General features: G+C 36.6%; 1 protein-coding gene across 3 annotated transcripts in view; it reads right to left on the bottom strand.

Moving 5' to 3' along the window:
- LOC124156441 (protein EFR3 homolog cmp44E) overlaps positions 1-14589 on the bottom strand; it is a 56519-nt gene that overhangs the window by 14039 nt on the left and 27891 nt on the right. For all 3 annotated transcript variants that reach the window (XM_046530997.1, XM_046530998.1, XM_046530996.1), the window contains 10 exons: positions 13564-13640; positions 12969-13096; positions 12575-12725; positions 11548-11700; positions 9247-9353; positions 7659-7898; positions 6755-6833; positions 6494-6629; positions 2574-2818; positions 370-492 (listed from right to left, as the gene is read on the bottom strand). In XM_046530997.1, coding sequence (XP_046386953.1) covers positions 370-492; positions 2574-2818; positions 6494-6629; positions 6755-6833; positions 7659-7898; positions 9247-9353; positions 11548-11700; positions 12575-12725; positions 12969-13096; positions 13564-13640 — 1439 coding nt within the window. The remainder of the gene's footprint in view (positions 1-369; positions 493-2573; positions 2819-6493; positions 6630-6754; positions 6834-7658; positions 7899-9246; positions 9354-11547; positions 11701-12574; positions 12726-12968; positions 13097-13563; positions 13641-14589) is intronic.

Genomic DNA, 14589 nt, shown 5'->3' with positions numbered 1-14589 from the left:
CAAAACTTAATGGTAATAAGAACCCTCAAGCAATAAGTATGACACACAATTTACCGTTAGCAATACAAACAATAGCAAAAAAATAAGAAAGAATGGCCTTTTGATTCTACTGGCAACAAAAAAAAAGTTACCTCAATGGTCTATATTATAAATTTGTTAACTCTTATTCTGAAATCACCAATTCTATGTCTATAAGTCTATATTTCCCTTAACTTAAAAAAAAAAAACTATTTAATTTCACTGAGTTCCACAATCACAAAGTTTTCTCGTCTCACATTATCAAAATGGGCATAGATTGAGGCTTTAATCAAGTAAGTAGCGTAAAATGGCCCCTTAGAGTGCATGAAAATTGGAATGGGATAAACCCACCTTGAGGAGGGACTTGAGGAGGATGTTTTGGAGGAGAGCATCTCCTGGACCAGAATAGCCCCTGCGATGGTGGTGGCGGTGGTGATGGTGTGGCCGTGCCTGCTCTGCCCCAGTATGAGGCACCTAGAGGAAGAAAGGTGGTTAGCACATGAAAGTACACAAAAAAGTGGTCATTGATACAGAAGGAGACCAGAGGCATATATTAAAGGGGAAGGAGGAGCAGGGGAGCTAACCCCCTCCTCATATTCCGAGGAAAATAAAGGCTAAAATAGTGTCTAAATTAGTTTGAAGAATTGTGTATGAGGATGTGGCAGCTGCATGAAGAGTCAGCCCATCATATATCCCATATTAGCACAAATCCAAGCAAACACGATTCTAAGATGAACTCAATTCTAAGACGACGTCCATTTTTTTAGATCGCTGCTATGGGAAAAATTTAATTTTGAAAAATAATTACCATTTACCTAAGAATATAGTCCCCTCATTATTTCCCTTAGCCTCCATAAAATAGGGTAGCCTATATTATAGCCTCCTTTAATTATTTTGTTCTAAAGAAGGCTGATGCCTATATTCGAGCGTAAGTACTTGAGTGACTAATTAAGAAGCCTAAACGTAACAGTAAAGGTATAAATTACACCGTAGTTGATATTTTAAGTTGCTGTTCTGCCATGAAAGAATTGAAGAATAATTAAGATTAAGATTGTTTAGTGGAAACCAGAGACCAGATTTCGAAGGAATACTAGCACGAATTAAAAGTGCAAGCATTGCAATCATGGGGATTCTTTTGTTTCAGTATATAATAATAATTTCTACTTGCTGGGAACTTAACACACTTTTAAATACACTAGGTCACACCTGAATACTGAAATCAATACCAACAGTTGCGTTTAAAGCACGATTTCTTTTCATAACTTACATTAATCCCTAGTTTCATCATATTTCCTGCTGCATGCATAAGCAGATGATATAAAAAATTTATGAAGTTTTTGGTTTCCTTTCGCTATTATTCCCAAAATGATGGTGCTTTCCTTCTGAAGCAAAATTATTTATGAGAAGAAAAGGCGCAGATTTCATGCAGAGCTTTCATCATTTAATGGATTCAGTGCAGTTAAACTTGACGGTTCTTAATTCATTGCACGACGTAGGCTTTTTTGAGTGTTCAAATTTGTTTAACAGCAGCGTAACGATGGATAGACATTAACACACAGTAAAACTGATGCTAATTTATAATCAATAAAAAGCATCTCATTTGGAATGCGAGTTTCTAGCCTCAAGAACACTCCTTGACTAAGATGACGCACACTTCACTAAAATCTTTTGTCGCCAAGAAAAGTTACAAAAGATACGTATCCATCTCGGTATCAATTGAAGTTATGGAATTAAGTTTTCAAAATTATATTTATGAAATTACCATATACCCACAAGAGACAAGGTGGCAATTAACAAATGGGTGCTTTTCTAAGGCAAAAACAGGGTAATGCAGGTGAACTCACAGATTTACAGAAGTGCACCCATGGTCAGACCAAACCTGGCCGTATCTTTGTCTGCTGCCAAAAATGTTTTGTTTTAAAATATGAAATAAAACTATTTAAATTATGGAGCTGCTACTTTTAATTCCACTTTTAGCTGCAAAACTATAAGGTAGGTAACTACGGTATCCATAATTTAGATTATACACCCTGCAACAGGTTATGCAACCAGCATTTTAAGACAAGGATTTTGCACCTGATTGTAAGACATTTGTAAGATCTTTTTGTAAGACAATTGTAGGCCCTCTTTTATGCAGAGTAGGGACGGAAAACTCTAAGAGTGAACATCAGAAAGGTGATAAGTATCTTAATACCAAAAACCTGATAAAATTCATCACGGCCCCAAATGATAAAAGCTTTCCTCAAGGAAAAAAATAGGTTAAGTAACACAGGATGAAGCAAACTGATTTAGCACAAAGCTAAATGTGGCAATTTTCAACCACTGAGATAACGCCACCCACATTGATCAATTAGCAAGGAAAGTGGAGACTATAAAGGCTGTGAAGTGAGATAAAATTCTTAGCATTTTTTCCCAAAGATTACACAGCTATCCTTAAGGACATTTACTCTAAAATATCACTACACTCATAAAAGAACATAAAATAAGCAGGTTTTGTGGCAAGAGGTCGGAGCGTTAAGTCATTATCAGGACTGATAAATGCATATTTAACATACCTTGCTCATTATGAACATCATGATCTCGATCTTCTGATAGTCAGGGAGATGATTGGCGAACTCTCCGAGGGCATTGATGAGAGCTTCTTGGTAAAGCCTTTCATCCACGCCCACCTCCTCCCCTTCCTCTGGTGATTCATCCTCCCCAGCATTGCTCTCCTCTGCAACTCGGGAAGGAACTTCCCGCATCACCGACTGACGTAGATGTGTGAGCAGTGAGTTGATAATTTCCAGCACAGAGGGGCCTATCGGACAGGCAGACATTGTTGAAAGTTCTATAATTGATTCTTAACATTTAATCACAAGAGACTTATTAACTAGTCTTCCAATTTCTCTCACTCAAATCCATAATCATTTCATTATTGGTGACTAGGGATCACTTTCATTGCAAAATACAGTAGAATCTCGGATATACAACCCTCAGATGACCTCACTTTTATAACGATGGTGACCCCATTTTTTCCCATAAATAACCTCATCAGAACCCATATAGGTATTTCCAACCTCCCTTAAGAAACTTTTCGTTTATACAATGACAACAGTTTGATACATATTTCTCCCATCCCATGACACGAGGTAATTCACTTATACAACTTGTAAGAGAACTGTCCTCAGGAAAGATGGCATGTTTTAACCTAGCGGCAGGAACACAGATTGTGGTCACATGAGCAGGCACGTCGTGAACACAGTAGACTGAGATGCAAATTAAGAATAATAAGCTATCAATAATTAGTGATACTTTTCACTAATGTTAATTTTACTTATAGAAGACAATTAACAATCCAGGTGATTTTGATAATTAGTGAAATTTTTCTCCCTAATTATGTGGATAATTTGCAAGAATTTCCACGTGTATATCATTTCTATAATCCCCAATCTTGGTTCATCTCCAGGTAATAACATGAATTGCCTGAAAGCAGCTGTTAATGAGCGACTGCTTTTAAAAATTTCCTTCCCAGAAATCATTTAGCATCACCACTATGAAATTTCCCACGCATAAATTGAAACTTCAGGCTAACTTATAATGCCAAAAATGCTAACAATGAGATCTAGAAATTCAAAGGAAAAATTGTTCAGACATGCCAATTAAAGTTTCTCTTTTGGTAACATGAACATTTGTTGAGTTGCAGACTTCATTATTGCTTATTTAGATATTATTATAAGATTAGGCTTCACTTTCCTGTATCAAAGTGAGTGATTCCAACATACAAACAAAGCAGACCTAATTAAAAACGGTTTTACTCTCCCTTGCCATAAAACCTTAGTTATGAAACTTTTTTGGTGGTCTGCTGAAAGTTTCATAAATAAGGTTCTACTGAATTTAGGGACCAAAAATGATGGCTTGAGTTAAGGACTTTTGTTTCACAGGTTTCAACTAGCATTTCAACAGGTGACAATATGCATATATGTTACGACTGTGTAACAGCAGAATCGCTCAAGTCAAAGCAATGCAAGCCTCAATTACACTTCAATACTTTCCAATAAATTATATACAAATATTGCACAAAATTATTCGGTGACAATATTTCAAAATTTTAGCAAATTACATAAAGTAAAAGCTAGTACTGGCTATTGCGAGACTCCGACCATTACGAGAGATAGCAAGAGCACCGTCTATTGACCTTATGATTAGCATGTAAAAAATATCCGTTTTCACAAGGCCCTTATGGTGTTGGCACTCGCCATAGCGAAAGTTTCCATTGACGGAATATCTTCACCAAGAGTAACACGAGTCTCTAATCTCTGTGATTGCTGGCGATCTGTCAGAAATAAAGTTAATATGGAGTGCTCAGTCTGAAAATCATGTGGTAAACAGTTGTTCGATAAATCAGTAGTTCATTTCAATGAAAATACTATGGCATTAACATTTGCAAATTTTCGATCTTCTTTTGATCCTCGGGTGGCAGAAAGCAGTCAACAGCATACCCGCATTAATAGAGAGCATTTGAAGTTAGACACCATGGCCAAAAATTGCCAAACAAGCCTAAGCAAGAAAACGAAAATAAAGGAGCAATACGAGAGTGGCGTAACAGAAACCTCACACTTTGCCAAACACCTCTTGGATTCCGACCACACAAGCGATTTCGAACCGATAATCCTACATAAAGAAAACAACGGCCCAAGGCTTGACGCACTCGAGCAGTTGGAAATTTTAGTGGGCCAAACCTCACCCAACATAACATTAGTTAACGAGCAGTTGTATTCTCACCATTCACCACTTTTCAATGTTTTTTCTGAGAAACCATTACGGATGACACTCACCACTCCATAACACCCCTCCCGGTATTTCGTCATCATACACCAACCCTCGGCTACACCGTGCAGTGACCCATCAGCGACGTACTTCCCAAACCTACCTTCCCTTCCCTTACCCCCTCCACCAAATAATACACCGCAATTCAAGACACCACTTCTCTCACAAACTATCAGCAATACATTGTATGCTTCACAGATTATGATTGATTCCATTGTCGAATTACAACAGGATGAAGGAGCTAAACACAATCAAACTAATTGCATCCAATAATGGATACTCCGAAGTTCCCCCCTTTCTCCACCTCCACTCTACCACCCCTCTAACGCCTTCAAGGGTATAAATTCTGTGTACTGATACTTGTAATTGCCAGATGATGATACGCTGTATCGAAACCGGTCGCAATATATTTTATTTTGTGAAACAGCTAAGTGTTTTCTTAACCTTTGTGCATCATGAAGGAGTTTCACCATGTTACGCCAACCACCATCGCATTTAATTTATCTTTGTATTTTCTCTACAAAAATAAAAAAAAACTTAAGTACCCAAGGAATACAGAACAAGAAGAGTTCGAGGGAGCTTCATTCAGGTGGTTTTGCCCATTTCAATCTTCAATCTACTGAGAAAGGGGCTATGCTTAAGGCTAAGGTGGAGTATTTCCATAATAGATTGAGTGGGCAAACCATCACAGCAAAAGTGACCGAGGAATGCAGAACATGAAGAGTTAGAAGCTTACAATTAGCGTAGCTTTGTCCGGGTGGTTTTGCCAACTTCAGTCAGCGGGAACTATGTATGATGAGAAAGGGGCAATGGCAAAGTATTTCAGTGATAGATTTAGAATCAAGACCTTCAAGTGTTCGGAGGGTTGGTTATACTAATTTAAAGCACATAAGCATTATCTCCCTTCATAATTGCTAGTGTTGCCTGAGGTGTAAACCCGAAGCCGTGGAAGAAGGGACTTCGATCCTGACGTAATACCTTAAAAAGTATTCCCCGCATGATATAACGCAGACGAAACGGAACTCTTTTACAACCTACTCCCTGACAAAACCCTTGAAGCACAGGTGTTATCTCACTTAACTTCCGCAAAATGTACAGCAACAATAAACATACACCAATGGAAGCATTTGAGGCAATAAATACCAATGCGCTACAGCTCTACCAGCAATAGTTTGAATTTTTTAGCGGAAAATATCAAATTAATATATTGATCACATAAATGCACACCTTACATAGGAAAATGGCTTCGTCGGTTGTGCATTGGGATAATGTTGACAAAGCAATGCTTTGCATGATTTTTATTTAGTACGGTGATTATAAATTGAATGGCTAGTTTGTTATCAAGGTAAGTACATTTAGTGATGCAAAAACAATCACCTTTCGTCTGGATTTATGCTAAAGTTTATCAGATAGAAATTTCTCCCTTGCCACACCAACCCTGTTCCAATATACATAAGTGTTTACAATGGGTTTATTGGCTCTCATTTGCTCCACCTCCGGTAAAGTGACAATTCGCTATAGCAAGAGTTTATTTGTGCACCATGGGGTCTGTTTTATCTAGGTTGCACTGTACTCAAGATATACATTTTCTCAACCAGAATGATAAATCAACACGAAAAATAAAAGGAAACTTAAATTGGTACCCTTCACAAAGAAGAAGACTTACCAACACTTTCCCCAGCTGCAATGGAAATAATCTTTGACAGAACATCAGCAATACTTGTTCGGATCTTGGGGCTTGATTTTGAGTTGTCATCAAGATGGGCCATCAAGGTTTCTATGACGGTGTATGAATACTGTGCCTAAAAACAAATGCATTGGCTACAACTCATACATTGCTTCAAATTTTACCTTATCTCTTTCTTTCACTCTAATTTCAGATTCCAAATCAGGATATGCATATCTGGAAAATTTTTGATTGACTTACCTGAATGGAAATCATAATGATCTTAAAGGTATGTACAGCAAATAAATTTGGCACCCACAGCTCATGATGGTCAAGGTGTCTGAAAAGAAAACAATTAATGTAATATTAGTACCACAGTATTACAACAATTTTCATCACAACACACAGCACCAAAGCAAAATTGCAACTAAATAAGATTACATGACATCTAAGCCAACAGAAACCGTGGCCTTTGTTTGGCTTGTGGGTAGTCCATGTATTTACATGACCATTATTTCTACATATGTGCCAAAAGAACTATGTGCTAACTATGAGGTTGAAATGAAGCCCAATTACGGTAATAATGATTAGGAATAGCCGTAGCTGCTATTCATAAGCCACAATTCACCCCATCATGAGACACGGTTTCTGTATCAACTGGAATGAATGAAATATATCCAAAGAAAATAGCTAATCTCATACTTTCTTAATTTTCGATTTAATTTCTTGCTAAAAATAATGGAAAAATTGAAAAAAAAAAGGCTTTTAATGACAAAAGTTAAGTTCCCAAGCTGGGTGCAACACAGTATTTAAACAATAATATTTTTACCTAGAAAAGAATCCACAAAACATTCAGTGATGTATATAAGTTCGCCTGTTACATAAGTTTGTAGTTCACTTTGCCAGATGGCTTTTCTCATTTGCAAATTCCATCCCTTAATATTCTATAATTTCAATCAATTAAATCTGAACCTTAATCTATCAATTGATTCTATCGATCATTACTAGCTTAGCTCAATCCTGTCGAAAGCCATGATAATCTGGGAGAAAACAATCAAGGGAATGAATTCAAAAACATGGGAGAAAAACTTTGATGTAGAATAAATATTTCCAGCAGAGCTTTCTGAAATCTGATCTGAAAGGCTACCATGTTGATAGAACTTACCTTAACACAGGACGGAGGACAGACCTAATGTGTCCAAACGATGCACGTTTCACCAACTCCCTCAAGCACGTCTCCGCCAGCGTTGGAGGGTCTGACCTCTCCTCCACCTCCTCTTCCTCCTCCTCATCCACTTCGTCATCGGCATCCTCCTCATCCATCCTCATTCCTTTCCCCCTTGTCCCCCCAATGCCTCTCCCACCCTCCCCCTTAGCTGCCACCCCTTTCTGTCCTCTCATGCTCCTGAAAACAATAGCCTCCGTAATAGCATCAACAAGTAAAATAACCATCACATGCTGGCCCCTTATAATCTGTTTCTCTATGTTTGCGGATGAGCTTTCGTGAGAGCCCAGACACACTCGGAGGGCTTCGCTGTTGGGGGAGGCAGTGGTGTAGCCAAGATTTTGAAATGGGAGGGGTTTACAGGAGATTTTGAGGCCCTGCCGGGGTGCATAGAAAAGAATCCAGGGCTAAGTAATTTTGTATGAGTGCTTATTAAAATAAAGTATATTATACATATAAAATTAAATAATAAGGGCTCAAGGGAATAACTCTCACCAAGAGAGAGAGAGAGAGAGAATAGATGCAAACTTAACACTGCCAAATAGCCACCCCAGTTTGTCACTGAAAACATGTGAGTCACGCGTGGCCACAGGTATTTTGGGTCCAGCACTGAAATAATATACCAACTCATTTGGAAGGCATTGAGGATAATCCCTTCACGGAAGCCCATGACATTGTCAGCTACCACACTTAATGTGGCACCGTTGGTGAAAGGCATACTTAGAGACATACAAGGAGAATGTATGAAATTTGGAAACACTGCTCCACGAGCAGATTCACAATGTTAACACGACTAAGTGTGACCGAATTTACGAAGTGCTACCCCATGCCTGCAGTCTGCTGATTGGTTAAGGGAAATTCACGTGTCCAGAAATTTACCCTTTCCTCATCCTTACTTGCTTTAGCCACACCAGCTCACCCACAAAGATAAAATGAACAGTTTCACACATGATGAGAAAAAGGTTTTGCACAACTGTAGGCTATTTATCGCAAAGATTTTGATGAGAAACTTACAAAAAAAATCCCTCCAGGAAATGACTACACTTGAATAACCAATTTACACTATGTACCTTTCAAACCCAGTCAGAACCAAATTAATCGATAATTTTCCCATAAAGCACCTAGCCTAGAGAACCCAGATAATTAAATCCAAACAAGTAACCAGGAAACCTGAATATATTTTATCAAACCATGCAAAAAAGATCTTTCTTATGACGAAAAGTTTTAAAAGTGATAATGACCTAATCCTGCAGTACAACTGTTTTTTTTACTGGCATATTTTTTTCCAGCATATATTTCCAATCAAGTTTAAGCTTTTATGTTAGCTGATTTGGCTCTCAGGCATGCACACATTTAAATATCCCTTAATTTAAAAAAAAATGTAAATGAGCAACCCAAGGTTAACCATTACACTCATTAATTTTCCATTGCCAACATATATTTAGACTGGAAAAGTTGACAGGAAGGACAACAATGGCTATATAATATGAAAAAATGTGGAGCAAAAAGGTATAGGTACATGACATACCGTAGATTTTGCATGTTGAAAAGAAGGGATGGCACAATTTTGTCCATGTGTACTGCTTCCCAAATGTTCTCAATAAGGTCATCAGAGACAGTTTTCCTCACAACACCCTGGAAAAGGTAGGAAAAATAACCAAACATTTCAAACTTTAAGTCACCAGCAACTCTATTTTGAAATTTTAGAATTGCATATATGATCACAATTTCTGAATAAAAGCAACGATTACATTTGAAGAACCTAGAGGGGAGGATAATTGATTGCAGTCCAACAGCATAAACAAAAATAAATTGGTTGAATTATTGGCTATTTGAATCAGATCAGGATTTCAGAGATAGGTCCTGGTAATTCAAAATGATAAGTTGGTATGAAGCCTGTCTGAGCTACAAAAAAATGCATCAATTAAACCTTTAAAACAGGTTCAAGTAACTTTATCTTGTTTAACAAACAATGAATACAAAATGGAAGAATACCTTACTAAATATTTCTTGTTATAGTAATGTAATGTAAATAGTTATGTACCCTTTTTTTGAATGGAAACATTTAAAATAAAATACACACTACTAATCTGATTACTGTTGTTAACTTTGTAAAACATCCAGTCTTAAGAATATAAAAGTTGTATATCGGCTATTTTTACATCTAGTTAATCCAGTAAAATCATATCCCTCCCAATTTTCAATTCAAGTCCTATTCTAAGTACATACGTGTTCAGTGCAGCATTGTTTAACCCTAAAAGAGTGCGGGAACGTTTTTATACAATTTTGCACACTGCCTGCGGCATTTACCCAAAATTTTTATTGCTACCTAGATATCTTGCATTTGGACACTTTCCCTCACCATAAAGATTGCTAAGGGGCTTGACTCTACCAGACCAGCCCTCGTGGCAATAGGTGCCCCCTGCAAAGGGGGTCTCCTCTGCAATGGCTGGCAGCTAACAACAGGGTTAACAACAAGCTATTAAGATGGGCATGATTATTTCTGAGCTGATATGAACAAAAATAAATAAGGTGGAGGTGAGATCAAAAATTATTTTTCCCAAATATGGAGCATCCTTGTGTTCACATAGCTTCATGAATTATCAGCGCTAAGCAGAAAAGCTTGTACATCCATTTATAGTTAATCAACAAAGATAACATTTTGCTTAGCAATGTCACTAGTAAGTTAAATCCAAGAACTATTAATTTTATTCACTTCTGTTGAATTTACTTCCTTTAATTCAAGTCCATTGATTTCGTATGGAGCCTTCTCAAATGCCATGCAATAACTTGGTGAGGGAGTACTGTCGAGAATGGGTGCTACCCATTCATTGAGACAAGTTAGCGCATGACTACTGCCACAGTTTTCTAGTTCCTCTAATGTGTTTCTCTGTGGGGGTGGGGGGGAAGGGGGTCAAGGTGATAGTCAGCACACAGTGACTACATAGTGAGTTTTCGTGAGTTAACACAAGTTGACCCATGAGCCGCTGAATGGAAAGCACCCAATGAAATCTAAAAGAGTCATCATTTCTAATGAGATTTGACTCTTGTTAGATACACTTCAGGGGCCCCAAGTCTATTAGACTTTGCTACTACACCCTTGATTGAATAGAGATGAGAATGCCCCCCTGACAGACGTTAGAGAATAACAAGTAAGCAGTCTGCGTTCCAGAAGGTTAGTAATGTTTCATGTAGTGTATGAATTGATAAGAGACCGATTATTTTCAATTAGAAACTTCTTCCACAAAATTTCAGTTCAATCCACCTACAAAATACAATTGTAGGTAATAAAAACACGAATGTAACTAGCATTCCAAACATAATCTCTGATACGTTTTGCGTGCTTAGCCAGAATGTCCTGAATGAAATATAAACAGCATAAATTCTAACTGTGCATGTGAAAATGGAATATTACTTTGAAGCTCATTATCTAAGATATAAAATTCTACATTACCTCAGCTATGCTACTTAATGAGTAATTTTGACCATTAAATCTGCATTGCACTCCTTAATATAAACAATTTATTTCATGTAACATATAAAACTAAAAATTATCAACAATAGATTAGGAGATATTTTTTTATGTTATATACCATCTCCTTTCATTTTTATCTTCGATGGATAGCTTTCATTTGTGACAAAATTTTAACAAGGTACATAATAATTTCAATACTAATGAAGTTAATATTTCTAGAAGCTTCCATAAGTTACACAAAGTTAAGTTTTGAATTAACTGCACCTGGCCCAGGAATACTACTCTAAAGTTACATATTGACCAGCCTTGAAACATTAAAATTTGCCCTTAAAAATATTAAAAGTTGCCCTTTACCTGTAATCCTTTGATTCCAGCAAGTCGGATCTTATCTCGAAGCTCTGGTTCATTATGGTTACTGTGACACATTGACGAGAATTTTGAAATGAAGAAATCATAACGCCTGTGATATGATGGAGTATCTTCTTCAATGTTAGCAAACCTAACAAACTGATAGGAAAAAATATTAGAAGCCAAAAAACTTAAAATAGTAAACAGTACTCATTAACTAGCAAGGAAATATGAAATGCAATGGTTATGTTCGAACCACTGAACTTCAATATTTATTTAACAGCATATCTTTACTGCAGAATCGAATAGAAAAATCAGCAACTCAGATGAATGATGGCAATTTTTTTCACACAAAATTTGTCTGAATGACAAATATAATGGGGCCTTCACACAGACCTAACAGTGAATATGACAATAAGACTGGTATTTGGGTAGCCAGACTGTACACCAAAGCAGGTAGCAAAGACAGAAACTTTAGAATCCACAAAATAGGATGTCACTGAAGTTGTGATGCAAAATGATTTCTATCCAGTTTCAACTTGATACAAAGTCGGACTTTGGAAATGAGATGACTCAAACTTCACATAAAAAAGTAATAGGAAGGATTAAAACTTAAAAGAGAGCCTAGGAGAGAATATTAATGAGACTATAGCACCAACAATAAAGTCAGGTTAGCTCTACCTCACTTCCTTATTCAACAATTAAATCATCTGCCAGAAAAAAAGCAAATGTTAATTGTTATTGTTGTCATTGAATGACTCAAATAATAACAGTTGTTATTTGAATCATTCACTAATTCTTGTTGGGTTGATTATATTCTTTCCAAAAAGTTGTCTCCATAAAAAAAGAAAGTTGTCTTCATAAAATGATTTCCAATGAAACGATAGATGATTTTTCAAACATGAAGTATTGGGAATTTAAATTACATAAATCCTGTTTCAAGACAGAAAACTGAAATTGAGTTCCAATAGCCTAGGTAAAGATGACTTTCTATCATTAGAAACACTAAAAAGCATAACTACTCATTACTTACTGACTGGGTCGCAAGAACTTGAAGCTTGGGCTCTGTTGATTCTAATAATTTCTGCACCATTCTTAGAAAGCTTTCCACAAAGAGATTGAGGTTCTGTGCATGGCAGGCTACTAGCAGTTGGTCCATAGCTTCCATAGCAATGATGACAAAGCTAAAATAATTGCAAAACAAATATTTAGGCAAACTAGAGGTTAAATAGTTTTCTAATAAGCTAAAACATATCAAAATGAAAATTTGCCTTCAATATATCTATAATAACGCATGCTAAATAAATTATACCTGCCATATGCCTTACACAACTAGATTCAACATAGATCATTCATTTGAAATGAGTGATGATTATTATAAAAAAATCAAGTGCACCAATCGAATTGTTTTATTTTAAAGTACACACCCATTCCTCCTCCGGTAAATATCTCGGCTTGCTCGCTGGAAGAGGTATTCCCCAATTCTATCCAGTTTTTCCGGGGAAGACAGGGCATAGAAAGTGAGCTTCTCCATATTGTTCTTGACCAATCCATCCTGAGCCAGAAGAAAGATAGTAATAATAAAATGTAGACTGAAACTTGAAGAAGTATACTTTTTCATTGATAGGAAGGTGCTTACAAGAATTCAAGACTAATTCAATTAGGATGGATAAGCAGACTCTAATACCATTCTGTAACTTATGGTAGCCGAAATATACATTAATGAAAAACCCTTCATCAAGAAGCTTTCACCAAGGACTTCGTCACATTTTCCTTGTGTTAGCCGAGTATCCCTCAAGGATTTTCATTTTGCAATTGAATGGTGGCATAGAGACCACAAAATTAATGCAACAAAGCTGTTTACCTAATATTAGCGGACTCTTCACAGAAACAATGTGTAATTTAGCTTTTTATAATGAAATTATACTGCAACCAAATTGCTGTGATAAGTATTTATACGAGAATTAAATACAACTTCGTGAAAACCTGAATAATATTTCAGATGGTATCATTGAAACATACCTGAGGATTTACTGGGAAGATGTTATCCACGAGTCTTTTGTACCTTGGCCTTAGGGCAGAACAGCAGCCACAACAGCCTGAAAAGTAAGAGGTCAAATTAATGAAAGATGGTATTTACTTTTCATTTCCATTGTTCGTACAACACCACAGCAGGGCCTCTCAGGGCCTTATTCATCCAGTATATGCGTAAAAGGTAGCAAAAAATTGCAATATTGCATTCATATCCCATTCCAAAACAGATATAATTCAAACCCACAGCCTTTAGATTGGTAATCTCACACACTATGCACTAAGTTCATTAATATATGTACATATAATCCTTCCACATGCTCATTAAGCTCATTTATTAGATCAATTCAAGTTGACAACTCCCTTATATAAATTATTATGCAATACAAAGAGAGAAAATTTATGAAATACTGATGACTACGGCACAGTGATCTGCTACCTCTTTCATTCAGAATTTTCTATTCAATGATTACAAGATATTTATTTTAATCAAAGCATTGATTTCCACCAGACTTCACAACCTCACACGATATACAGTAGAACCTCGCTTATGAAACTTTCAGCGGAAAACCAAAAAAAGTTTCATAAGTGAGGAAGTTTCATATGTGAGGTTTTTCGGTATTTAGCATGAAATCCTTTCCTATAGGGGCTGGTTTGTTTCCAGGATGCAATTACTCATTTGGAGGCAAGAAATTGAAGCCTAATGATCTTATTTTCTCAAATGTAACACCCCAGATGATGTGTTACTTTAAGAGAAACATAATTTTACATTCCTGAACAACATTACCCACCGTTGAACGTCTAGCATTTCTGGTACTAAGCTGCAAGGCTATCATACTGGAGAGATTTCGGAATGATGACACTGTATGTTCACAGAGAAGCCAATTTTTTAACACGTTGACCGCCATGTTTTTAGTAGATATGTCCTCTGACGCCATTAGTGTTTTTCATTCCGCTAACTATTCCCGGATCATAAAACATTAAATGTGATTTTGTACTTTACTTTTAAATAAATAT

The sequence above is a fragment of the Ischnura elegans genome, chromosome 3, assembly GCF_921293095.1.
Source record: "Ischnura elegans chromosome 3, ioIscEleg1.1, whole genome shotgun sequence".
NCBI classification, from domain to species: Eukaryota; Metazoa; Arthropoda; class Insecta; order Odonata; family Coenagrionidae; genus Ischnura; species Ischnura elegans.
This window is presented reverse-complemented; position numbering and strand designations above follow the sequence as displayed.